The 25,538-nt window shown below is 37.5% G+C and overlaps 1 protein-coding gene across 16 annotated transcripts in view; it reads left to right on the top strand.

Annotated features, from left to right (window-relative positions):
* Window positions 1-25,538, top strand: part of Map2k5 (mitogen-activated protein kinase kinase 5) — a 243,479-nt gene that overhangs the window by 30,506 nt on the left and 187,435 nt on the right. For 11 of the 16 annotated variants that reach the window (XR_007343974.1, XM_048793802.1, XM_048793798.1 and 8 more), the window contains 6 exons: window positions 1,886-1,955; window positions 6,389-6,429; window positions 7,126-7,131; window positions 7,348-7,415; window positions 14,440-14,488; window positions 21,281-21,345. Coding sequence is in view for 15 of the 16 variants with exons in the window: in XM_048793802.1 (XP_048649759.1) it covers window positions 1,886-1,955; window positions 6,389-6,429; window positions 7,126-7,131; window positions 7,348-7,415; window positions 14,440-14,488; window positions 21,281-21,345 (299 nt within the window). In the remaining variant the exon portion in view is untranslated. The remainder of the gene's footprint in view (window positions 1-1,885; window positions 1,956-6,388; window positions 6,430-7,125; window positions 7,132-7,347; window positions 7,416-14,439; window positions 14,489-21,280; window positions 21,346-25,538) is intronic. The other 5 variants (XM_015480492.2, XM_048793801.1, XM_015480494.2 and 2 more) reach the window with 1 other exon arrangement.

Genomic DNA, 25,538 nt, shown 5'->3' with positions numbered 1-25,538 from the left:
TAGATAAAGCATAAGGATATTTGATTTTTTTTTTATTTCTAGGATGGTGATGAAATAGTAACTGGAATTACTAACCTATTGTACATAGCAGTTAATTAAAGAAGAGCATTAACAATAGGAGAACACCACCACTGCTGTTGTCTTGTATCAGTATAAAAAGGCAGTAATTTTTTTGACAGCCACTGATTGGAAAGTTGCTTGCAGCCTTCCAGAAGCAAGGGGGTACATGCTGTGGATCAATAACCGGCAAATTTCCCATTAAAAAGAATACCTGAGCAATGTTCCAAATAGCCACTGGCATCTTAATTTTCCATGGAAACCTCAAATACTTATGTGCCGAGGACAAGTCATTTTCGGACAATTTTTCCAGACTACTTGTTAACAGTTATTGCTGTCCCAAAAGGTTGACAGCCAACATGATTGATATTTCACTTACTTGTCATCACTATTTGAGTAATGGCGAGTGCTGTATTTCTGTGGTTTTGATGAACAGAGTCTCCTGAAAGACATTGCCTTAGTTCTATTCATAGAACGTGTTGCATGTCTTTACGCTGTAGGTGTGTAAATTTTTAGTCCCATAGAAGGAAAGGATCACATTCCTTTACGGTTTGAAAGCCTTGCAGAGCAGGGGACACTCATATCAGTCCACAGATATTAAAAAACCCACCCTTACCTTATTTGTTGCTGTGGCAAAAGGCATAGGCTTATTAACTTATAATTCCCAAGATGATGTAGAATTTTATGACTCTTCTTTATTCCTAAGGAAAAAAACCTTGGTCTTGTAATAATTTTAATGTTCATAAAAGAAATAAGGAGACATATATATATATCTCTTCTTCTTTTTTGTGTGTGTGATGCTGGGGATCGAACCCAGGGCCTCATGTGTGCGAGACAAGCACTTTACCATCCGAGCTATATCCTCAGCCCTATGTATGTCTTCTAAATGGAAACTTTTTTAGAATGTCAGCAAAGGATGACAATCAAGGAATATGTTTCTTGAAGTTGTGCAAATAATATGTTTTAAGTATAGAAATAGCAAGGATGAAAGAGGAGTTCTTTTTACAGCCTCTCAAAGCACAAAATCAGTGGTTTTCATCGTTGCTATTTTTCCACTGAGAACATAATTTTGCTGTTTGTCCAGCATTAAGATAAGTGAGAACACAGAAGCCACCCCTGAGTTAGGTGGGCATGTGTGCACCAACTAGCATATCAAGGAAATGGGAATCAGGCCCAGTACAAACTACTTAATGATTTGTGTTTATGAAGGATTTGGATTTTACTTAGCACCATAATATTACAGTGAAATTTGGTTTATTCTAAAGTGTTTATAAAGCTAACACATTATGAAATTAGACTCGCTTTTATCATATTAATCCTATTATTCTTTGGATGAGTCATATCTTCCTTGATGGTTCCACAGTCCCTGTGACTTAGATTTTTCACTATCTGTAGGTTTTACACTCAAATATGCGTAATGTTTGATTAACTAGCTAGTACATCAAAGCCAGAGGTGAAACTTTGTCATTTTGCCTTCCAGAATCCAAGGGAAAAGGACAACAGGCAATTTGAGAAATTTCCATTAAAATGCTTTTTGTGTCATTTTAAATATATTTCATTAAAATATTTCTTAAACCAAAAACTAATATGTAGTCTTAAGACTTGTAAAGGTAAAATGGCAGTTTAGTGGATAGCGCTCTGTACTGGACTTTCGGTCCTGAATAGATTCACTGTAGTCATTTCAGTACACAGAAAGGGGGAAAGTATTCTCAAGGCTGATATGTGTATATCAACAGACTGCAACAGTAATATGAGTTAAATAACCCCTAAGTGTCTGTTCCAGTATTCATACATTACTGAGTAATCTTTTTCTGTAATCTCTTTGCAGTATTATTCCACAGTAATGGAACAGCAAGTAAATGGACAGTTAATAGAGCCTCTGCAGATATTTCCAAGAGGTAATGTTGAACAAATTCTAATCAACAATGATTATTTCAGTAAACTGTTTCATCAACAGTTATGTTTTCCAAAGGTTTAAATGCACATAGCATGATGTTTAGCTCTTAATTTGAAAAAACAAAAGAAGTATTCATTATCGTGGGGATTGCAGGCTATATTATAGTTATAGCAGATAAAATATCTAATTTACTAGAGTAAATTAAACTAACTAGATTGTTTTTTGTTTTTGAAGTACGTACTTACATTCGCTTAAAGAACTCTTTGGGGGTCTGCATGGTTTCTAAACCAAGGCAAATGAATGACTTTCACTCTGGATATTTATAAATCGTGGCTCACAATGGTGGCCACAACTGCTATTGAGGAAGAAGCCTTCGGCTAGTGTGGTAGCTAAGATGTGCAGATGTGATTTGTGTTTATTTATTAGGAGAAAAATGTGGGTGGAATGTTTGGTGCTTGGTTTTGGGAGGAGGTATTTTCTAAATAACAGAAAATTTTCTCAAATGGAAATTGTATTATCAAGTTGCCAGAAATAAGAGCTGATGAGAGTGAGTCTCAGTGAATCTCCTGGAAGAAATAATTCCCTTTTAGGTTTGTCAGCACTAGCCTTGTATCAGATACGATCATTCAACTGTGTATGAAGTTCCCTCAAAATTTGAATAATTGTGAAGAAGAGCAGTTTAATTATATAAACCATTAGGTCTTTTACCTGTCATACATTGCCCCACTTGGAATCCATGTTTTCTAACTAATGGAACAGATAAGGAAATTCTCTAAGTAACTCTTCTAGAAATAACTTAATTGAAATAATTAAAAGTTAAACTTACCTTCGTTAACTAATACTGTACAAATAATCATGGTATGAGTTTTCCAATTAAACATTCTAGACTTTCATTACCTGTAACTCTCTGAAGTTTGAATGGCTCAATTAACCAGTAGGCTCCTATTTGCAGTGATAAAGTCTCTGAAGGCAGCTAGCATGGCCAGTCCCTGAGAAGATCTGGGTTCAAGGGTAACGCTGTGCTGCCAGTGTTTGTGTGGGCAGCAGGATCAGGAGTGCTTGTTTTGTTATTAGTAGTCACTTACTATTAGTAGTCTTACTAAAGTAAGACTAAAGTCTTACTTTAATCACTTACTAAAGTGCTAAGGAAGTAAATAAAATTGGGCCATTTAAGACCAATGATGTCCAAAACAATGATTATGATTAATTCAATTCTGTTGTACTTGAAGACTAATACCAAAACAAGGAAAAGAGAGAGAAATGTTGCCATTTTTGTGTATTAGGCTACTAACAAGATGGGGATTATTTCTTAATATTCTTAGTGGAGAATTTGGGTACCTTTCAAAATTGTTTCTCAACAAGGACTGGGTTTTGCTTTTTTCAACAAACTGGGAATTTCCATTAATTGCTTCAGAGCTCTGTTATAGCAAACTAAGTACAGTAACCTGGAGAATTATAGTTCCAATGCTGTAGGCTCTGTTTTTCTTTCATTTTCTTTTGGTACTAGAGACTGAACCCAGGAGTACTTAACCACCGAGCCACATCCCCAGCCCCATTTATTTATTTATTTATTTAGGGGTATGGGATTGAACTCAGGGACTGAGCCACATTCCCAGCCTTTTTTGTATTTTATTTAGAGACAGGGTCTCCCCGAGTTGCTTAGTGCTTCACAGTTGCTGAGGCTGACTTTGAACTTGCGATCCTCCTGCCTCAGCCTCCCAAGCCACTGGGATTACAGGCGTGCACCACTGTGCCCAGCTTTATTTTTTATTTTGAGACAGGGTTTTGCTAAGTTGCTTAGGGCTTTGTTAGATTGTTGAGGTTGGCTTTGACCTTGTGATCTTCCTGCCTCAGCCTCTAAGGTGCTGGGATTATCAGCATGTGCCACCACACTCAGCTGTTTTTCTTTTCATTGTAATATTTACTTTTCTTCATCTGAAATCTTCTCAAGTTCAATTTGTTTTCTTTCATCTTATGAGAAGTCTTGTCAGTTTCACTGTTCATACCATTGTGCCCCTCCTGTGGTAGTAACAACCATTTTTAGATATCTATTCTATTCAGGCACTAATGTTGCCCTATGTGTCAATTCTGTTTCTCCCACAGAGAATAATACATACCTCCTAGGTATTATTGTTTCTAGTGAGGTTCAGAGATGTTAAGTAACTTCAGAATTATACAGCTTGTAAGTGGTTAACACACCCTTGGAGTAAGAATTTTATAACTATGATTTGCTTAAAGTGGAAAGACACATCAATTAAAATACTATTATGCATGCATGAGGGTAGTTCGGAGGGTTTGGTGTAAAGGTGGAGAGAAGAGTATAATGTAAGGAGAGGATACTGAAAGGAAGAAAATGTGAGATGTTAGTGTCACATGGAGTTCCAGCACAAAACATACTAGACTGTAAGAAACAATTAAATATAGCCTCTCCAGGTCAAATGGAGAGATTTCAAAACATGAGAGCATAGAGGGAGAGATTAAGTTTCAGAACTTGAAACCCAGTTTCCCATCTTTATTTTTTGTATGCTGTATTATAACACTATTTTCTTGTATTTTTTTTGCTTTTTTTCTACCTGTCTATGCCATGTCACATGTAGGTAGATGAGAGAGATTATGAAATGTATACAACAAGAACATAGAAATATTAGGCATATTACCTGGGTCTAACTAGTTCATTGGAGATCCTCAGATCTTAGATTTTGTGATTAGGCCCCAAGTTAAAAAGAAATTAACAAGGTGAGGTGGCTCACACATGGAATCCCAGTGACTCAGGAGGCTAAGGCAAGGGGATTGCAAGTTCAAGATCAGACTTAAACTTATTGAGAACTTCAGCAACTTAGCAAGACCCTTTCTCAAAGTGCAAAATAGAGGGCTGAAGATATAGCTCAGTGTTAGAGTGCCCTTGGGTTCAATCCCCAAAACCAGGAGAAAAATTTTAAAAAAGAATCTTTAGACTGAACAAATTCGAAGGACAGGAGAAAATGATTCTGTTCTAGAAATATGCTCTCTTCGTTCCAGTTACCTTGGATTGTAATTTTCAGCTCATGACCAACTCTTTCCTACAGTTAAAAGATGTGTTAGATATATTAATAAGTATGAGTATTCACTAGCATTACAGTAACTTCTGCCTCCCTGGATTTTTTGAATGCTGCTTAGATTTTCAATCATAAACATTGGGGAAAGCAATTGAGAAGAAGCAAAGCAAACGTTAAGGTTAGAGTTAAGAGTTGAAGCCTGGCTCTCATCCTTCATCAGCCACTTTCTTGTACTAAATGAAGTTTATGAAATGTTCTGGTTACTTCAGCGGAAATATTTTGAAGTATTATCTTAGGAAGTACTGATGGTCCTTCAAAGACTAGGCATCAAATGTATATGACTATTGTTTTGTTCAAAAAGTTAATTTCCATTTTAAGGAAAGAAGATTTGGAGTCTTAATTTGAATGTATTTTAGAAAGATAAGAAAAACCCTTTATTATGGTTTAGCTTGTTTTCTAGGAAAATAAGATAGTAAATTTGAATTTACTTGAAGTACACAAAATGAAAGCAACTCAAGCTTTGTAATTATTACCCACATCTTCTTATTAAGAAGCTCTATTTGTTGTCAGAAACAGAGGAAAAATACATATACATTGAAAGGAGCAAAAAAAAAAAAAAATCAAATTCATCCTTCCCCAAACAATCAATCAAAATTGACAGCCCCTTTATAGGGCTCCTTAGTTTTCAAATGGAAGCAGTTCATAGCATGGACAGGAAGCTTATGTGTTTTGAACATTTGATAAAGAAGCATTGGAAAAGTGGTAACTTCTATCTCAAGATGGTGTCAGAAAATTAATATTTTAATTTTAAAATTTTTTTTAATTTTTAAATTTTTAGTCCTAAATATTAGCAGGTGTCAAGACTTGCAAGAAATGTAATAAAATTAATTATATATCTATATTTTCCAACTGTTTATGGCTGTATAAAATAGTGTTCAAACTTAAATATTCCATCTTAGAGTCTCCAGCTATCTTTTGGCATTAAAAGATTCTCTCCTACTCCCCTTCCAAAAACAAAACAAAAATTTAAAAAACTTAGCTATTTTCAAAGTAGTCTAAGTGATAGCAGATTTACTCTACAATAGAGTGAAAGATTACAGAAATTTGAATTATGAAAGGAATATAATCATTTTAGCTCAGTTAACTTGATTTTTATGTTTTAAGCAGAAATTGGAATTTATATGAGGTGGTGTCAGAAAGCTCTTTGCATTTATAAATGCTCACTCCTGCAAGTTAAAACCCTGGTTCATAATTCCCACTTTGGGTCTTGGAAGCCACTTTTCAATCATTTCTCTCTGCTAATTTTGGTGTCACCCTCATTTCTTTTTAAACGATTCATTTTGAGCAAATTTGTAAATGGCCCTGATGTGTTCTACAATTTAGTCAATTACTGTTTCAGCCTGCAAGCCTCCTGGGGAACGGAACATACATGGCCTGAAGGTACGAATTTCAATAATTGTTTCAGTAAAGTTAGATGGATTTGTAATGCTGTGTTCCACTTATTGAAATGTCAAATAAAACTGCACTTTCTCAAGCTCTGACAAGCGATTCTTTTTTTTTTTTTAATGGGAGTTGGAGGGGGATTCATCTGTAGTATTTGCTCAGCATGTATATATATTTGGATATTGGGGTTTTGGTGTTGTGTTTTTAATTATTTGGAATTGTTTTCTTGGCCAGTTTCTTGAAGATGATCCTGTACACTGGTCTCTACAAAGGTTTACTGGAGTGAGAATACAAGCTTCATTTCAGTGATTGATTAAGCATTCAAGCATATTGCACACAGAACACCCCCTTCTCTTGACATATTTATGCTAGAAACACATATCTAGTTAATGTCTTTTCATTGTTCTGTGTATTTTGAATTTTGGAATTCTGCTGAAGGCTTCTCATCTAAAAGCTGGCTATTTTATTAGGCTCAAGTGTTTCATAATTAATTGCTTGGGCCTCATTTTTTTTTTTTTTTTTTGGTGAATAAGAAACAGTTTCCAGTGTATGCTTATAGAGCTGGGAGGTGATACCAGCTGGTTCACTACTAACCCCTGGATGTGTCTTCATTGTACTTCTTTGAGCATATATTTTTAAATGTGTTCTAGATGGTGAACTGATTTTTCCCTCTTTTTGTCTCTCCTTTTGCAGCCCTGTGTAAGTATTTGAATAATGGTAGGAATAGAGGATTATGTAATATATGGACTGTACAGTTCTGTAACCTATATATGGAATAGATTCCAACCGTGGGTCTGTCTAGCAACAAGCTAATTAACCTTCATAGTGAAATGAGAAATTTGTGGCAAATTATAGGTTAATTAGAACTGTGTCCCCAGAACGCAAAACTGATCAAGATTCTTTCTTTACTTATAGGTTAACACCCGGGCCGGACCCTCTCAACACACCAGCCCTGCAATCTCAGATTCACTTCCAAGCAATAGGTGAGAGTGGGCAATTGAAGCATGTCCACCTATGATAATCTGTGAAGTTGGGGGTAGTCTGGGGAAGAGGCTTGTGGGATGGTACCTCTTTCCTGTAAAACAAAAATGTGTCTGTGGCCAGAAAGAAATTTGTCTGGCCAGATAATCCTAGCTCCATATTGGCTAAAGAGAAAGGACTTCAAATAGAAAGATGATGAAATTAGACATGTTAGATGATTAATTTTTTTGGTTTGTGGGATGATTTTCTGTCAGTCTCCAAATTATACAGAAAATTCAGTGCCTGTTTCATGTCTTGAAGGTCTAATTTGTAGATGGCATAATGCTTATTAATTTTTTCTTGCCTACCCATCTTCTGGCAGTATGGTTATCAATGGCATCTTCATCAGAAAGAAGCAGGGAGAGGTGGTGAGATTTGATGTGACCAGTTGTGTTGCTCACTGGTCATGTCTTTGGTCCTACGGGAGATCACAACTGTATAGCAGGAAGATCATTTTTGGGAATTCATACTAACATTGCCCCATACTGGGTCAGATGTAAGACGCAAGCCTTTTCAAAGTATCCTTCTCACAAGCCTGAGAACTCACTGCCAGACCGTCATGGGCCTCAGAAGGAGTGATATGCTTAATTTTGGTTGTGCATTTAGTTGTTCAGCCAGTAGACATCACATTGCTGTAATGGAGGGTGATACCCTGAAGGTGATTACTGCACATGTGTGGCTTCACCTTGGTGACTGGAAAGCCAGCGTTGAGCTGGAAACCCTGGTTCTGGGGCCTCAGCCAGTGCACACAGCCCTTTCCTGGCTGAGGCGTGATCAGGCTTCTGCTTTCCCTTCTCTGCCTCTTGCTACCCCTTCACCCAGTCTGGATTCTCTGGCCCAGGGGGTGTACTGCTGTGATTTAAGTTTCTTCTTCTGACTGCTGCTTTACTTACCTGTCCTTTCCTCCAAAATCACTTCATTATGGTGTCAGTGTATCTACCACCAGCTTCCCTGCTGTGACATGTAGCTTAAACAGTTTATTCCGTCTTATAGTACAGTTAGCTTGAGATTCCCCAGAGGACCATCTGCCTTGTGGTGACACTGGCAGGTGTTTTAGTTCGCCCCAGAGGGATAGGCCCTGCCAATGGTGCTTTGCAGCTTCTTTCTGCACGCTGGCCCTGTGAGCCATGGCCCTGCAGAGTTGAGGCATGGAGGCAGAGGGCCACCGGCTTCATGCAGCTCTGAGAAGACAAGGCATTTTATTGTTACCACTGCTTTCAGGAAAGGTGCTATCCACAGACTGACTGTGAGCCCTGAGTTAGAACAGAGTGTTCATACTGTTTTAAGTCAGGTTTCATCAAGCAAAATGGAATTGAAAAGATGGCAAGACAGAGAAGCAGGATAACTTTACTGTTTTCTCACATTTATTTTAACAAGTGTGAGAATTAGCTTGGTTGTTCAAAAATTATCATGTGTATTCACAGAATATAGGGTTGGACAGAAGTTCGGAGACCACCTGATAGCTTAGTGTTCCTCAGCCTTTTTATCTGTGGCATTTTAACTTAGGAGAGAGATGATAGCCTCACAAATAGTAATAATAATTTGCTTCAGTAGTGATTCTTGTTAGGGAAAGAATGCTATTTGAAAAATTTCCTACAGGTGACTTTAATATGCCACCTTAGGTTGGCCACATTCTATGCTTCAGGTTGATAACTAGCCAATGGGTATGTATTGAATTCTTTATTCAGTAGGTGCTGTCCTATGCATTGGGAACACAGTGTGGTCCTTATCCACTGAGTCCACCATCTCACGGGTATATAGGTAAAACAAAAGTATACATACATTTACGCCTTGTAGTTAGTGTTGTGCAGGGAACAAGCAGATGCAAAGAGCGAGAAGACTAGACGGAGATGTGTTGAGATGTAGACTGGGTACCAAGGGAAGGCTTTCTGGGGAGAGTGATGTTTCCATCTAGACTGAAGGGTGAGAAGGACCTAGGTATGTCAACATGCAGAGAAGGGCTTTTCAGATAGAGTGAAGAGCATAAGCAAGGCCCCAAAGTGGGGAGGAAGCCCAGCACATATGTGAGTAGACCAGTTCAGCTGGAGCACAGGGAGGGGCATTGGTTGGGCCAGGGCGAGCAGAGGGGGAGAGCAGCAGGAGTGATAGGAGATAAGGCTGTGGACAGGTGACAGGCATGCAAGGCCTGGAAGGCCAGTGGTGTTCAGCCTTTGCTCTCATGCTCTGTGAGCCTGTAGAGGGTTTTTGGCAGCCGTGTGACATGGCTGGCCCTGTCAGATCCTCAGCCTGTGGTGCAGAGGAATAGGAGAAGCACCACCTACTCCTGCCGTGCTTTGATGCATGCCCCTCTCCTAACCAGGTAGCCATCCAACCTGTTCTGAACATCCCTGTGACAGGAATCCACTTCATTGGCCCAAGAAGCCCCTTCTGCTTTCATTTAGCTACTTCTTAGAAGGTTCGTTTTTGTGAGCTGGAACATGTCTCCCATCAGCACAAACTTGTAAAAATCTAGTTGAGACTTCAAAACGTAGCCGTTCCCTCTTGGAGGTGATAGTTTTTCCGGTTGTCTTTCCTACAAATACACTTCTTGTCCTAGACTTTCAATCTCAGTAAATTCTCTCGCCCCATTGCTGACTCTGGATAACCTGCCAGTCATCCTTCACTGCTTCCTGGCCTCCCTTCTGAGCAGCTCTGCATTTGTCTGCTAGCCTGTGTCCCCGCTGTGGCTCAGGTGCTTCAGGCTAGAGCACCACACAGCCTCCCGAGGCTCCTTACTTCCAGCTTTGCCCCATCTCAGGCTGTCCTCCACCCCATCTCAGGCTGTCCTCCACCCCATAGCTGGAGTGGTTTTGCTAATTATATTAGTTAGCTTTTCATCACTATAATGAAATAGCTGAGGCAGTCTAATTTTATAAAGTTTATTTAGTTCAATTTTGAAGGCTGCAAGTCCCAATGACATGGCACAGCTCTCGTAAGGATTTCTTCTTGGCTGTGTCACCTCATAATTGATTGCAGGAGCTAGAGGTATGTAGGAGTGAGTAATCACATCTTTTTTTTTTTTTATTTTATTTTTTTAGTTGTAGATGGACACAATACCTTTCTTTATGTATTTTTATGTGGTGCTAAGACTCAAACCCAGTGCCTCACACATTCTAGGCAAGCGCTCTGCCACTGAGATACAGCCCCAGCCTGAATAATCACATCTTGATACAGGAAGCCAGAGAGAGACCCTGGTCCCACAGTCCCTTTTGAGGGCACACACTCAGTTGACCTGAGAACTCTCACTAGGCCCCACTTTTTAATGGTCTACCTCCCCAACACTGTCTCACTAAGGACCAAGCCTCTAACTCATGGACTCTTGTGGGATGAACCAAGTCCAAACCATAGCACTGAGGGCCAGCTGTGAACCATCATTCTCTACTTTTAAGTCCTTTACTGTTCTTCATGCTTTCAGAATGAAGCATGACTGCCACTGGTGGTGAGCAGTGGCCCGATAGGTCCAGATGCTCTGTTCACTCCATCTTTGCTGATGAACACCAGGTACCTGAATGGATCAGTTTCCTCTGACCAGTGGACCTGCACATCTGTTTCTGCCTCTCTTGTTCCCCCCATTTTTTTTTTTTTGTTTCTGTAACCTCCGTCCCCTTCAATCTGGCTGACCTTAGTCAGTGGACCAAATTTTCTTCTTTTGAAAGCTGTTTGTGATTACCACCTACCTCCCAGTCTACACCAAATACCCCTTCTATAGATTCCTATAATCCCCCATGCTTCCCTTTACTGCATCAGTGAGCCCATGGCAGTATAATCACCTTTGTCCCCCCAACAGCTTCTGTACCAAGGACTATGACTATAGCATATCCATTATTGAAGTCCCAATTCTTGGCATGATGTGTGGCACATAGGAGATAATTAATCATGGTGGAGTGAGTGGATGAATGACTATGTGCTTACATTGCCTTTAAATGTCACCTCTGGATTTAATTCTCCCAACTCATTTGCTTTTCTGATTCTTTACCTTTTTATTCTTTGGATATCTCAGTGTCTGTCTTCAGTGTCATGCCCAGGATACAATGTATGACATTTAAATTTTAAAATGATTTTTTAAAAAGTGATTTTTTTAAAAGCTCAAGTCACTCTGGCCTTACAGATGAATGAAATCATAAATAAAGTGATACACAAAGTAATTTCCAGGATACAAAATGTTTTTGGTTGGGGGGGGCGGTGATGGCAGTTGGAATTGAACCCATGGCCTCATAATGCTAAACATGCAGCCTCAGCCCCACAGTGATTTTTTTTACCAGACTAAGTTGGTACCCAGATATTGGCATATTGAATGAAATCAGGGTTTTCCTATGTTGCTCTCAAAACATGAATTGTTCTTTTCATTGTTGTTTATTAAACTGTTTATTATACTAAGCCTTCTAATTCATGTGGTGTTGCTGGGTCATATTTACTGAATTCAAGTCCCAACTGCCAAGGCAAGGCTTTACCTAAACAACTTGGCTTTTTTCTTTTGTAAAATTAGGATGATTAAACTTTCCATCTATCTACCTCTAGTGTTAGCAAGATTGATGAAGCTGTATTAAGGCATCACATTTTGTTTCTTGGATGAAAGGCATTTTGTAAATGCAATGAATCATAATGTTATTATTTCAAGTTTATGACATAATTGAATATCTGTGAAGAAACATTACCTAGGCTTTGTTTGGTTATTTGTGTTTTTACAATAATTGAAACTATCAAATTGGGAGTCATTTATGGGAATACTTGTATTTAAATATTTCCCAGAATAAAAGGGGTTTTTTTTTTTGTATGTGTGGGTGGGAGAGGGGGGTTGACTTTGAGCTAGGCCTCTACCTTAGTTGCATCTTTAAATTAGGAATACTATCTATATCCTCAAAGGTGTAGTTATTGTGAGGATTAAATTAGGATAATAAGTAATAGCATTCAACACAATTCTGGGCTTTGGTCATCATTTGGTAAATAGGACCTGCTGTTGTTATTTTGTTAATTGGACTGATTATATGCAGTTGTTTGCTTTTTGGTATATGTTTTGGCTTTAGTCTCTTAAGTGCCACTTTAGTACATGGATTCTTAGACTTGGGGGAACATTATTAACATCTAGAATGAGAACATGTCTTCTGAAACCTATGAAAGTGAGGACTGAGGCTCCATGGTCTGTGTTGGGTCACAGAAGTTTAAGAAGTCTTTAGAGAGAAGAATAGTTATAACTTGGCAATTGAAAAACTTGAAGTCTGAGATTTTCTCAAATGTAATGTATTGAAGATACTAAATGATGCATGTGTATTTTGTATTAGGTCCTGAGTCCTTTTGCTTTCTGATGTTTTTAAGATCTTTATGTTTTACTGTGTTTCTATAACTACTGCCAAATATAGTAACAACCAGAGCAACAACCACCATTTACTGAACATCTTGCTTGTGCCAGCTCACTTTGAGGATGAGGAGGGAATGGAATAGATAGAATGAGACGTGGTCTGTGTTCTCAGGGAGCTCCCCATCTTGGGGTAGGAAGAAAGATGACTACACCAATGACTCACACAGGGAGAGAGTTAATCTGGTAGATAGGTAGAGGGTTAGAGTGCATAATTAAGAATAGAATTAGGAAGATTTTAATGTCAAATAGAACATTGAGGGCTGGGGTTGTAGCTCAGCGGTAGAGTGCTCGCCTAGCGTGTGCGGGGCCCTGAGTTCAATCCTCAGCACCACATAAACATAAATAAAAAAATAAAGGTATTGTGTCCAAATTACAACTAAAAAATAACTATTAAAAAAAATAGAACATTGATGCCATTTTGAACACCACTCTATTGGTTGGGTGGACATGTACAGGTGTAACTCATGATAGAGTTGGAAGAACCTTCCTTTGGCCACCCCTCTTTCTTAAGATGGTCTTTTGCTAACCTCATCCACATACATTTTTAATAGTGTATTAGGTTTCTGTTGCTGTGGCAAATACCTGAGACCATCAAAACAAGTTTATTTTGGAGGTTTCAGTCCTTGGTTGATTGTTCCCATTGCTTTTGTACCTGTGGTGAGGCAGCACATCACAGTGGAGCGTGTAGGGGTGAAGCTGCTTACCTCATAGTAGTGTAGAAGCAAACAGAGAGAGAGTGTGTGTGTGAAAAAGAGGGAGACACCAGCATCCCACAATTCCCTCCAGCATGCCCCCAGTGACCCAAAACTTCTCACTAGGCCTTACCTCTTCTCACTAAGCCTTTAGGGTACATCAAGATCCAAGGTATAGCACATAACCATATATGTCCAGAGAACATCTTAACATTCCCTAAATAACACTGGAGCTGAGTCTTGTGTCTATAGGAAAGCAGAGGAGGCAGCTACAATTTATTGGTTTTATTCATAAAAATATATTGACTATGTATAAGACACAGTGCTATTTTGTGATATTTAATTTTCCTGTTTACTCAATAAAGTTGATATTTTTTCCATTTTATAGAAAGAGAAAATTAAAGTTCAGAGAGGATGAGTAGCTTATCCCAGATCATGCAACTGTTGAAAACCAGGATTTATTTCTACTGTACATTGACTTCCCAGGAGTTGAGTTGTAATTCTTAACTGTACTAAAAGACCAGGACTTATTTTCTATTTTATTTTTTGAAGTTCTGTAACCTGTGTTTACTGTGAACATTCCTAGAGTGCATTGTTAGATACTTTGTGCTTACCAGATGACAGTGTCCACATAAAATTGCTACTGAAAGGCTACCCAAAGGCAGTGGAACTAATATCCAAAATATCACTGCAGTTGTCCATTAAATATTGTAGCTTCCTCTTGACTGTAGGCTTCTTTATTGCTTAGATTATTAATGAGATTTCATTCACCTCGTTGGTACCTATGATATTCAGCCAGTCACTCTGGAAAAAAAAAAATCTTACACAGAGAGAAGTATAGTCTGTGTCTATACCTAAAAGGTGTATTTTCGTCTGGAATTTTCAGTAGTGTTCAAAGGTGTTGGTGATCTCACCACTAATTATGTCTTTCCTTTTCAGCTTGAAGAAGTCTTCTGCTGAACTGAAAAAAATATTAGCCACTGGGCAGGTAGGTATTATGTAAATATGAAGCTTTTCAAGTAATAGTAACTTATTACTGTACAGTTTTTATCCGTAAACTTATTGAACAGTAAAGAACCTGTGACTTTCTTTTTGTCATAAATGAATGATATGGTTTAATTTGATTGGCAGAACAATTTGCAGCACATTTTTCAAACTGTGCTAATGGGTTTCACTCCCAGCAGATTGAAGTACCATGCACACACCCTGCTGCCATCTCAGTTTAAAAAAAGTTAATCAGTTCTGAACAAGTGTGTCAACCCATGGGTTGTTGAAATGGTCCTGCATTCTGAGGCAGCTGTTTCTTTCATTATCTTGGGGGAGAAAATGAAAAACTGGTATTTTTTTTTTTTTTTTTTTTTTTTACCTTAGCTCCTTTTGTCCTGAAACTAACACTGATTTTAGGAGAGCAGCAGGACATCAGACCTTTGGTACAGAAAATCCCTGAGCTTCTGGAAACCTTGGTTTGCTTAGATCATGGCCATGTGAAACTGAGTGACCTAACCCAGCCAGTGAGGACAAACGGGCCTGCAGGCCAGTTATTTCTCACTAATTTTAATTCAAGTAAATGGACACATTTGATATAGTATAGTGCTTTTAAACATACACTGGTAAATTACGCTACCTACAGGGTCCTCGATTCTTCAATAGCAACATAAATGCGTTTTAATGTTTGTTATAGTGGAAGCCCTCTGATAGCCTTGCAGGCAGGCGCCTGTCCATTGCGATCAAGCCTGCCTATTAGGCTCTATTGACTGAGACATCTGTGTCACTGCAAATAAAAGACTCTTATTGATTTTCTTAACTGCTGTTCACTTCCCGTCCATGTTTCGAAGGCTGAAATCTTAATTATCTCAGATGCTTATTCAGTGCCTTCACACGCTGACCTCTCCAAGCCTCATTGGCATTTCATGAATCAAGTACTTGTAGTGGAGCATGTCAGGAAGACAAAGCTGGGTCCTCATGCTTGTCCTTTAATATCACCTGTAACATTGTGGTCTGATAGATGCGCGTGCTTTAAAACGGTGGCTGTATGGTAGTGCTTCTGGAAGCCTTTCTTACTTAGCATATCATCCCTTGAATACAGTTAGAGAAAATTAAGTTGATTGGCTTCTGACAGCTGGTTGTCATCCAGTGTGTGTGAACTCCTGTCCTTAAACATCTTGCAAGCAGCTGAGGAGAATCTAGCATTATATGTATGTATAATCTTGATGGTCTCAAAGTTTTAGATAGGTTTTTATTTATTTATTTATTTTTCCTGCTGGGGATTGAGCCCAGAGCAGGAAAAATAAATAAATAAATAAAGCTTTATCTCCAGCCCTCAAATTTTAGATAGTATCTACCTAATAATTTTGCCTTTAAGAGCAAAAAATTTGTTTAGAATGAGGTCGCCCCAGTGCTTGGGATGTGTGCAGAACCTGTATGAAATAAAACCTAACTAGAAACATTGAGCCTAGGATATTTATGTATCTTCACCATGCTTGCATTCTAGTTACTAATTGTAATTTATGTAGCAGTCACTTGTGTTCTTCAGCTGGAAAATATATTTCAAAATTGACATAAATTAAGAAGCTTTAACTACATTTGTTCAACCCAGGCAATGGAAAATAACCTGTCATAGATTCCTCTTTCAAAAATGAAAAACAATTGATTTCCACTGCAAAAAATAAGCATTCTGAAATGTTCCCAATGTTTTGACAACAAATCCTAGTACCATACACATCTTAGTGGTCTCAGCTATGAGATTCTCTGTGGTGGGAGATGGTCATGGCAATGATTTTTGACACTTAAAGATTGTTCATCTCTTTCCCTTGGGGATGTGCTAAACCCCACATTAAATAGTCTGGCATTTTATTTATTTTAAGGATAAGCTTTTCTTAAGTTACTTTCATTCAAAAACTAAAAACACTCCACCTTTGGAAGTTTTCAAAATATCTCCTACTGATTCCTGTTGGTGGTACAGATTAACTAAACCATGGGTGAGATTGCACTTCAGTGAGGTAATGTGCAGCATGGGCATCAATAAATTTCTGGGCTGAACACTGACACCACTTGATATGGAAGATGTAAGTCACATTTAACGATACTTTAACACTTGAGCGTAGTTTTTTATTTTAGTGGTTTATGCTCTCAAGCATTAATAATGATTTGCCTTTCCACTGGCCTCCACTTAGATTTAATAAGGAATTCATATTAATCATTAAAAGAAAGGGACATGATTCTTCAAGATAATCAAATATTGACAGGTTAGAAATAGCTTTCTGCCTGGGTTCATTGATATAGGTTATGTGATATAAATATTTATTTCTTTTCTGTCACTCAGAGTAAATGCCACCAATTGATTCAGCATTGATATAGTGTCAACAGTTCATAAGAAACATTTGACTGGCTTGTGTTTTCCGATTAGTCTCTGCTCTATAAAGTGGGATTTACTAAATCTCTCCAATTGTCTGCTCATAGAGTGTGACTGCTTTCTGAAACCATTATTGCTTCGATTTGTGAAGCAAAGGTCTAGTGATAGGACGAGTTTCTGTTAGACCTTTACATATAAAATAAGGATTAATTGAGCATTTTTATTTTAATGATTTATAAGCGATAGGTACTGATTCTTCCTAATATAGGCAGACAATAAACAAAGAACGCTTTCTTTGCTAATCCATAATTGAACTCCATTTCATTTTTCCCATTAATTTCATTAATATATTTAATCAAGCATTGATTTAAGAGTTTAACATTTAGTCTTTGGAATGAAGACATTGTTTTCCTGTTCACACTTTGTAATGGAGGATTCTGTTTTTCCAACTCAAAAAATAAATCAAAAGGTAATTTTGGCATGCTTTATTGAGGCTGTAAGTCAGCCTCACTGCTGTGTTCTCCGAGTATTTTCTCACCAGGTTCAGGGTGGCATCATCTGTTTAACATTGGTCCTGGGTTTAAACTGATTAAAAATAGCCCAAAGGGTCAATTTAAAGGATTTTAAAAGTGCACAGCTCCTCAAGGATATGTGTCTAGGACCTTTGCATCTCTAGTGTTGTTTTGCCTCTTTTTGTGTTTTAGCGTCTGTGGGAGAGGGTGAGAATATTTTTTCCCGATTCTGATAAATCAAGTATGAATGTTTTATGAAGTAACAGGTCTAGAACTGATTTTGGTCCTGCTGCATCTTTGGCTGCTATTTTGAGAACTTCAAATACCTTTAGAAAAAATTCTTTTGAGTTTAGGAGAAAAGAGGGAGGAATAGATATCCACCGTAAATCAGGTTTAAAACGGAATCATTACTAGTATACAAAACTCTTAGATTCTCATGGTTTATCTTAGACCCTACATGAAGACTGAAACATAAATGAGACAGTGGCTAAGTCCTAACTACACACCTATTCTTTGCTTCTTGCTTTTTTTTTTAGTTGAAACAAGGAAACTGAAATACATTTTAAAACTATTTAGCATATCTTTATTAAATAATAAAAAACCCTCTTTCACTTCTTTTCAATTTGAAGAGCTATGTGATTATGTGATTTTTAAAACCTTAAAAAATAAAACAGATATAGCTAATGAAATTGCTTTTTATTTGTGCGTGCCTGTTACTTGATTATTTGCTTTCCTCTGGGCCAGTGGCCTTGATAGAGAAGAACCCCCTTCCATACCTCACCTGAGACAAGCTGCTGATGTACAGCACGGAACTGAAGTGTGCTGAAAGACAGAGCTAGCCTGGACTAGTCGTTATTGACGCATTACAGAGCTGAAATGAATGTGCCAGATGGTCTTAAAATGCTGTAAAACTGTGATTTTGATTCCAGCTACAATACTTAAATGCTATACTGTATAGACTTACAAATCCCGCCTTTGTTTCATAATCAGCACTGTTCCTGTGCTTTATTTTGAAAAATTGACTTAATATGTTCATCTAACTAAAAAAAATAATGTTCTTATTAACAGTTTGTTAAACCCTGTAATTTTTTAATAGTTAAGAACAATTACGGTAACCCATTTTGATCAAATATGAAATTTTCAAAATGTGCTTTTATAATCAATTCACAAGTTCTGCTCTAATAGTTTTTCTTTAATTTTTTTTTTTTAAGCCTTGTGGGGTGGTGCATGCCTACAGTGCCAGCACTTGGGAGGTGAGACAGAGGAGTGGCTTGAGCCTAGGAGTTCAGGACTAGCCTGGCGACATAGTGAGACTCTGTCTCAAAACAAAATAACAAAACCAAACCCATCTTTTGAAAAAGTGAGAAATATTTATATAATATATAAAAATAAGAAAATTCAGATAAGCAAATATTAAGAGTCTGATATTTCTTAATATTGAAAAATCAATAAAAGTAGCAGTTGATGCATAAGCTAAACAAAGGCCTGTATGTCTTTAAAGCATCCCATAGTCTCTAATATTATTTTTTAAATGGATACTGTCTTTTACAGTGAAATGATCCAGAACTTGTTCTTCAAACCCATTTTTATCTTTACCCAACCTTTGGAGCCTTCCCTATTTTCTGAGGGAGTCCATATTTGTCTGGATTTTTTCCATTCGTAGCTTGTTTACCCAGTGCTTAGTGCTAATGCATGCACACATGCAGCAAACTTCATCTGCCTCCCTCTCCTGTCCTCCTCACCTCTCCCCTGCCTGCCCCCTGATGATGTTGCGTGCCTGTCACTCCTGTTTGGGTTGGAGTGCTAGGAATGCTGGCCACTTCTCTTACAGCTTAGTACCAGTGGTAAAGACTATGATGTTGGGATTATAATGAGTGCAGGTGCTCAGGGACAGCTATACCTACCACTTTGCCTATGCAGTGGTGGAGAGGACATGCCCACAGACCATGGTCCTTCCAGAGCTGAGAACCTAGGTACTGTGTACCTACATCCTGCTTACCCTTATGTATTGGTGCCACTAATTCAAAATCTGTAAACTTAAGAAAGTGAAATTTCTCTCTCCTAGAAGTTTCTTTCAATCCATGATGAGAATATAGCTTGTTAGGCAAGTTAATGGTACAAATTAGATTGTTGGAGGCACGTTTAGATTACCTAGAGAGTGTTCTTAGAGAATTGGCCTAGTAGCCTATTTGTATGCGCCAATAGATATTGCTCTTTATGTGCCTTCATTGATCAAAGTAAACCAAATAGTAATTCTGCTAGTTTAGCTTCTCAGTCCACTTTATGTACTGCATTTCTTCATGCTGTTTGAAAACATTCAGTCCATAATAATGTGGTTTTCTTTTCTTTCCTTTATACCAAATCTTTTATACAGATTAAAAAAAAATTGTTTTCTGTATTTATAGTATAAAGGTTGTGGTAAACAGAGTTTTTCTCAAGTAGGAAAGTAGTTGCCGATTTTTCTGACTTGTCTGTCATTTTTTCACTGACCCTAAATGTAGTAATTAACTGATTGTAAATTGCATCAATCACATTGTACTACAATTAAATTGGGTGCTGCATTGGCCTTTACACATTAATCTGTCGATATTCTTTTAGGATTGGCAAAACGGCTTGGAAAAGGAGCTGTTTCTGTTACTTGCACTGCACTCCTAATTATCACAGCTCTCTGAAGCTTCAACTTCAGAAATGTATAGAAGAAAAAATTTCCCTTGATAAATGATGCCTTGCTTTATTCAATTGGTGGAAGTTTAGAGTAGAGCAAATATTTAAAGCTTTACAATAATGGTCTGAGAGTAAACTATTTTTTTCCAAGTGATATTGAATTAAAAACTCCATCCATTTTCTGCCCATGCAAGGCAGTGCAATTCCCTGGAAATTGATTTTTTTTTTTTTCCCAAGGCTTATGATGGCTTTCTCCAAGCTTTAGGTATGGGGAAAAAAAAAAACCACCTTTATTAAATCTACTTAGTGAATAAAGTTGGCAGCTGGACCAGCATGCATAAAAAAAATTACTGAATGCCTCAAATAAAGGCTGACTAGTCTTAGTTATCTGATAAATACTTATTTACAGTTACTTTTACAGTTCTTCAGAAACTGAAACCGTTTGTGGGTGCTAGCATAATTTATCTACTATTTGTAATACAAATGAGGATAATATTTTGGGTATAGTAGGTTTTATGGAGTCTTGGAAAATATGCATGCTGTTTTGTATATCAAATTATAAAAATGACTGTAGTTTGTAAAAATCACATGCCTGCGTATTTTCCCTTAATGCATTATAATGTTTGAGTATATGTACATTTAAAAGTGCATTGATTTGGCATTTCTCCATCAGCATAATACGGTTTCTACCGGTTATTGCTGTATACTAATTTATCATTTGCAAAGAAAGGCTCTTTATGCTCAGGAAAATCATAAACATTATCCAGTTAGTTTGCTAAATGTTAATTATAGGGTCACCTGAGGAGTTTTCAGGGCTGATTTATTTACACATCATGCATTAGATTATGGGCCTGGCTGTGCGCCTGTGTGTATATGCTGTCTTCCCAAGTTTGACTTTGGTTGTGTGCATTGCTGTTCAGCACTGGTTCTATGCAGGGCTAGAGACTGTTTTCTTATCAGTATCTCTGACCTGACCCTTTTGAGCTATGTTATATCATTCCATTTTGACACCTTTTATCAAACTTTAATGAAATGACCCAGGCAAACAAATTGTCATTAAACTTTCCATCACTTTGTCCCTTGGTATCGTCTTTTATAAATTGGACAGCAAATGTTGTATTGATCTTCTCGTTCTTGCAGCTGAACTTGAAATGACCCAGACCGCTTGTTGTTTATGGCCCAGAGTTGCTTTTCCTTGACATTTCCATCCACAGCATGACACCCTTTTTGTTTTTCTTTCTTTCTTGTGGAGATAAATGAACAAGACATACGGTATCGAGACACCCTTGGTCATGGCAACGGAGGCACAGTCTACAAGTGAGTAGTCAATTTTGTTTAAACTTTCTTTCCACTTTTACCAAATGCTAGGAATCCAAGTACTCTGTGGCAAAAATTTTTTTCATGACCACCAGTACTTAGATTTATTTCCACATTTGACTCCAAAATTCTTCAAGGCATCTTGTATTTTCTCAGGAATTGCCTGAAAAGTGCATTTATATTGCCTTTTAATATTTCTGGGTCTGCATCTCTCCTGGGCGAGCAGTTAATAGTCGACCATTAGCAAGCGTACTTTTAACTGGCCTGAAGTTTAATGCATATTTTACTTCACTCTTTAACACCATTATTATTATTATTATTATTATTATTATTTTTAACTTGCTCGCACCCTGTGCTTGTTCCTTGCCTGTTTACAGTTATGCCCAGTGGAAGCCAAACCTTATAAATACCACTGCTATGCCCTGTGTTGACACTATAAGTTATTAAAAAGCCTTCTTCCTGTTGTATTTTCTTCTTTCCTCACCCTACTCCCCTGAGAGAATTTCTACACACATTGATGAATATGTTAAGTTATAAAACTCTCCCAAATTCCAGTCGCGGTGATCTTACCCTAAAGGAGTGTTCATTTTCATATTAAAAAATGCTAACCATAAAAAATAGTTCTCTCAATAGGGAAGTCTTTCTCATGCAGCAGTGCAAAGTTTAAACTACATAATGTAATATGTGGTACTTAATAGTCTTCAATGGTGTATGAAAAATATTCCACTAGGAATTAAAAAATCCATACTCTGTAAGAAAACCCTGAGGGAGTAATAAAGCTTTCCTCTAGAGAGCTGTTTTCCATATATACACTAACCCTGCATTACATTATGATGGTGTTTTTACCTGAGATATTTTAATATCAATAATAATATATAATTTCAGAGTTATAATTAATTTATTTTCTAATTGGTTACTCATGTTCTTAGAATTTTAAGTTCTGATGAACCACATGAATACAGATGCTGTCCTATGGTCACAAAGGGTCGAATCCTAAAATCCCAGAATATGCCTCAGGTATCAATGCGGCCTTGGCATAGAATTTGATTTCTCAAGGTTAGAAGCTCCTTTGAAGTCATCTGATCTGGTTACTCATCCAAGGCTTTAGCCCCCTCTTTAGGTACAACCAGGATGTGAGTTTTTTCTCCCAAATATAGTCCTTTAAGAATTTCTGTTCACTTATTTGGATTCTTTTCTCCCGCAGATGACTATTATGAATAGTAGGTCTGAAAGTTAAGTCCTTCTACTGTGACGTACATAACATATTTCTTATACCATCTTTGGGCTTTGCCTGTAAGGTGTTGGAGGCCTTCCCTACTGAGTTTTGAGGCTGTTCTTCTTTTGGGTTATACTGGCATTCATTCCAGGCAGCTCCAGCACCACATGTATGACATCTCTTCACCTTAGTCTTCCCCTCCCTACCCTTATCTGACCTGAATTTTTACCCTGTTCTAAAGCTTCCTAGAAAGGAAATAAGACGAACTATTATTTGCTCCTATTTGCTTCTGTTGAATTCCCTGGAAGGAGCAAGTTTCACTGCTTCAACCTTTCTTTTTTTTTTTTAAATATTTTTTTTTAAGAGAGAGTGAGAGAGGAAGAGAGAGAGAGAGAAAGAATTTTAATATTTATTTTTTAGTTATCGGCAGACACAACATCTTTGTATGTGGTGCTGAGGATCGAACCCAGGCCGCATGCATGCCAGGCGAGCGCGCTACCGCTTGAGCCACATCCCAGCCCTTCAACCTTTCTTTTTAATGCTTTTGTTCTGATAACTAGATATTATAAACAAGAAAGACTTATACCAACCCTTTGGATTCCCTTCATTGGCTTCAAATGGAAACAAAAACCATTCATTTGGCTTCTAACTTCTTATTTGTGTTATTACACCAAATATTTAGCTTTGGATTTCTTTCTTTTAAAAAGAGAGAGAGAGAGAGAGAGAGAGAGAGAGAGAGAAAATCCCAATATTTATTTTTTAGTTTTCGGCGGACACAACATCTTTGTTTGTATGTGGTGCTGAGGATCGAACCCGGGCCGCACATATGCCAGGCGAGCACACTACCGCTTGAGCCACATCCCCAGCCCAGCTTTGGATTTCTTAACTGAAGACCTATCATGAATTTACTGTCTTGTTATGTTCTATAAGGAAAAAAATATAAGGTCACCAAAACCTGGCAGATAATTTTTATTAGACATAATATCATAGTTGTTAAAAATTTTCTTTTTTATGTGTTGTATATCAAACCCAGGCCCATGCATACTAAGCATGCTCTTTGCCACTGAGCTACACCCCCAGCATAGATGTTAAAATCCTCTATCAAGTTAAAACAAACGTGCATAAAAAGGGCAAATATAGAGGAAAGTAGAAATAACATGCCCATCCAGCAAGGAACAATTACAGCATGAATTATATTAATGCCTTAAAATTATATTAATAGTAAAATGCACATTATATGAAATTTACCATCTTAACCATTTTTAAGTGTACAATTTGGTGGTATTAAGTACATTCACATTGCTGTGCAGCTGTCAATACCATCCATCTCCAGATCTCCTTTCCTCTTACCTCTCAGTGCATTAAGCAGTAATTCCCATTTGTTTCCTTATTGTTATTTTTTAGCTAAGAAGCATATCGAGAACTTCTTCCATGAGGTCCCCAATGTCCAGGAACATTCTTTTACATGTTCTTAGCACAAGTTCTTCAATTTACTAGAATGCTGGGATGACATTAGCAACTTGTTCTAAGAGTTTATTTACCTACCATTGCCAATGCTCTATACAAGTGTTGAAGAATGTGTTGGACATAGGTTTCTTATGGAAGGTGTCTAACAGTATTATGATAACTTTAATACTTTATTTATATAATAGATTTCTCATAAAAGAAGAAATTCTACTTATCCTTTTGCCTATGTGATTCTGGTTTTGTTGTTTTGAGGTTGGGTTTCTTTTATTAAAAATTTTTTTGTAGTTGTAGATGGACAGAGTGTTTTTATTTTATTTTTATGTGGTACTGAGGATCAAACCCAGTGCCACACACACGCTAGGCAAGTGCTCTGCTGCTGAGCTACATCCCCAGCCCTTTGAGACTGGGTTTCACTGTGTCACCCAGGCTGGTTTTAAACTCCTGGGCTCAAGTGATCCTCCTGCCTCAGCCATCCCAGAATAGGTGTGCACCACTGTACCCAATGCCTATGTGATTCCTAAAGAAGAGGAATATGAAGATACCCAATTGCATAATTCACTTAATCACTGAGCTTCATTTCTGCCTGGGTGTTAGTTTGTATTATTGTTCTTGTATCTCTGGCTTTTAATTCAGCACAAAGAAGTGGTGTAATCATCAAGAAATGAGAATCCACTTTACTAAAGTCTTTATAAAACACCATTTGATGTGTTATGATAGGGTCTCCTACACTAAGTTTACCTTAATGGTGTTGACCATAAAATTATGGTTTTTCAAACAAAAATGATTACATTAGAGGCTGTACTACATAAACTAGATGAAGAAAATATTGAAAAATCCACTCATTGGTAACAAAACTGCCTAACAGGCCTATTTAATTTTTTCTTATAGAGTATATTAAGCTAATAAGTGCAAAGCAAAAGTTTAATATTTTAGTCTTATTCACTCCACTTGATGGGATGTTGTAAATCTCAAGGGATGTGATGTCATGTGTAAATGCAATGTATATTATTTAATAGTTGGTACATTGTCTTCCTTTAAGTCTAGATGTTTTCCACAGTTATGCAATATGAAATTTTTGTCTCCATCATTTAAGCCAAATAGTAATGTAGATTCTCCATGCTGTCCCTCACTGAGCTGTTCTCTGTATTACGATAGTAACCTAAGCAGGTAATTTTAAATTGGGATTTCTTGGATTACTATTTGTGTTAAATGGATCGTAAAAGAAATATCTTAGGCTATAGTTAAGCCCAAACCTAGGAAGGAGGAAAGTTCAGGAAAAGGAAATGGGTGCATTTTCATTATTCCTGTTTTCCAAAGCGCTGCAAGTTTTGCTCCCCTGCCCCCCTGACCCCCCCGCAAAAAAAAAAAAATGAAGAACGTTACATGTTCTCTTTCCCTCTGAGAAATTCACAATGAATTTTAAACTTTGAGAAAGACAAAATAGTATGTGTTTTGTTAAGTTTGGGGCTAAGTTTGGAGCCTGCATGTGCTCCTAACAAGCTTTGCGACC

This window comes from Marmota marmota, unplaced genomic scaffold (genome assembly GCF_001458135.2).
Source record: "Marmota marmota marmota unplaced genomic scaffold, marMar, whole genome shotgun sequence".
NCBI classification, from domain to species: Eukaryota; Metazoa; Chordata; class Mammalia; order Rodentia; family Sciuridae; genus Marmota; species Marmota marmota.
This window is presented reverse-complemented; position numbering and strand designations above follow the sequence as displayed.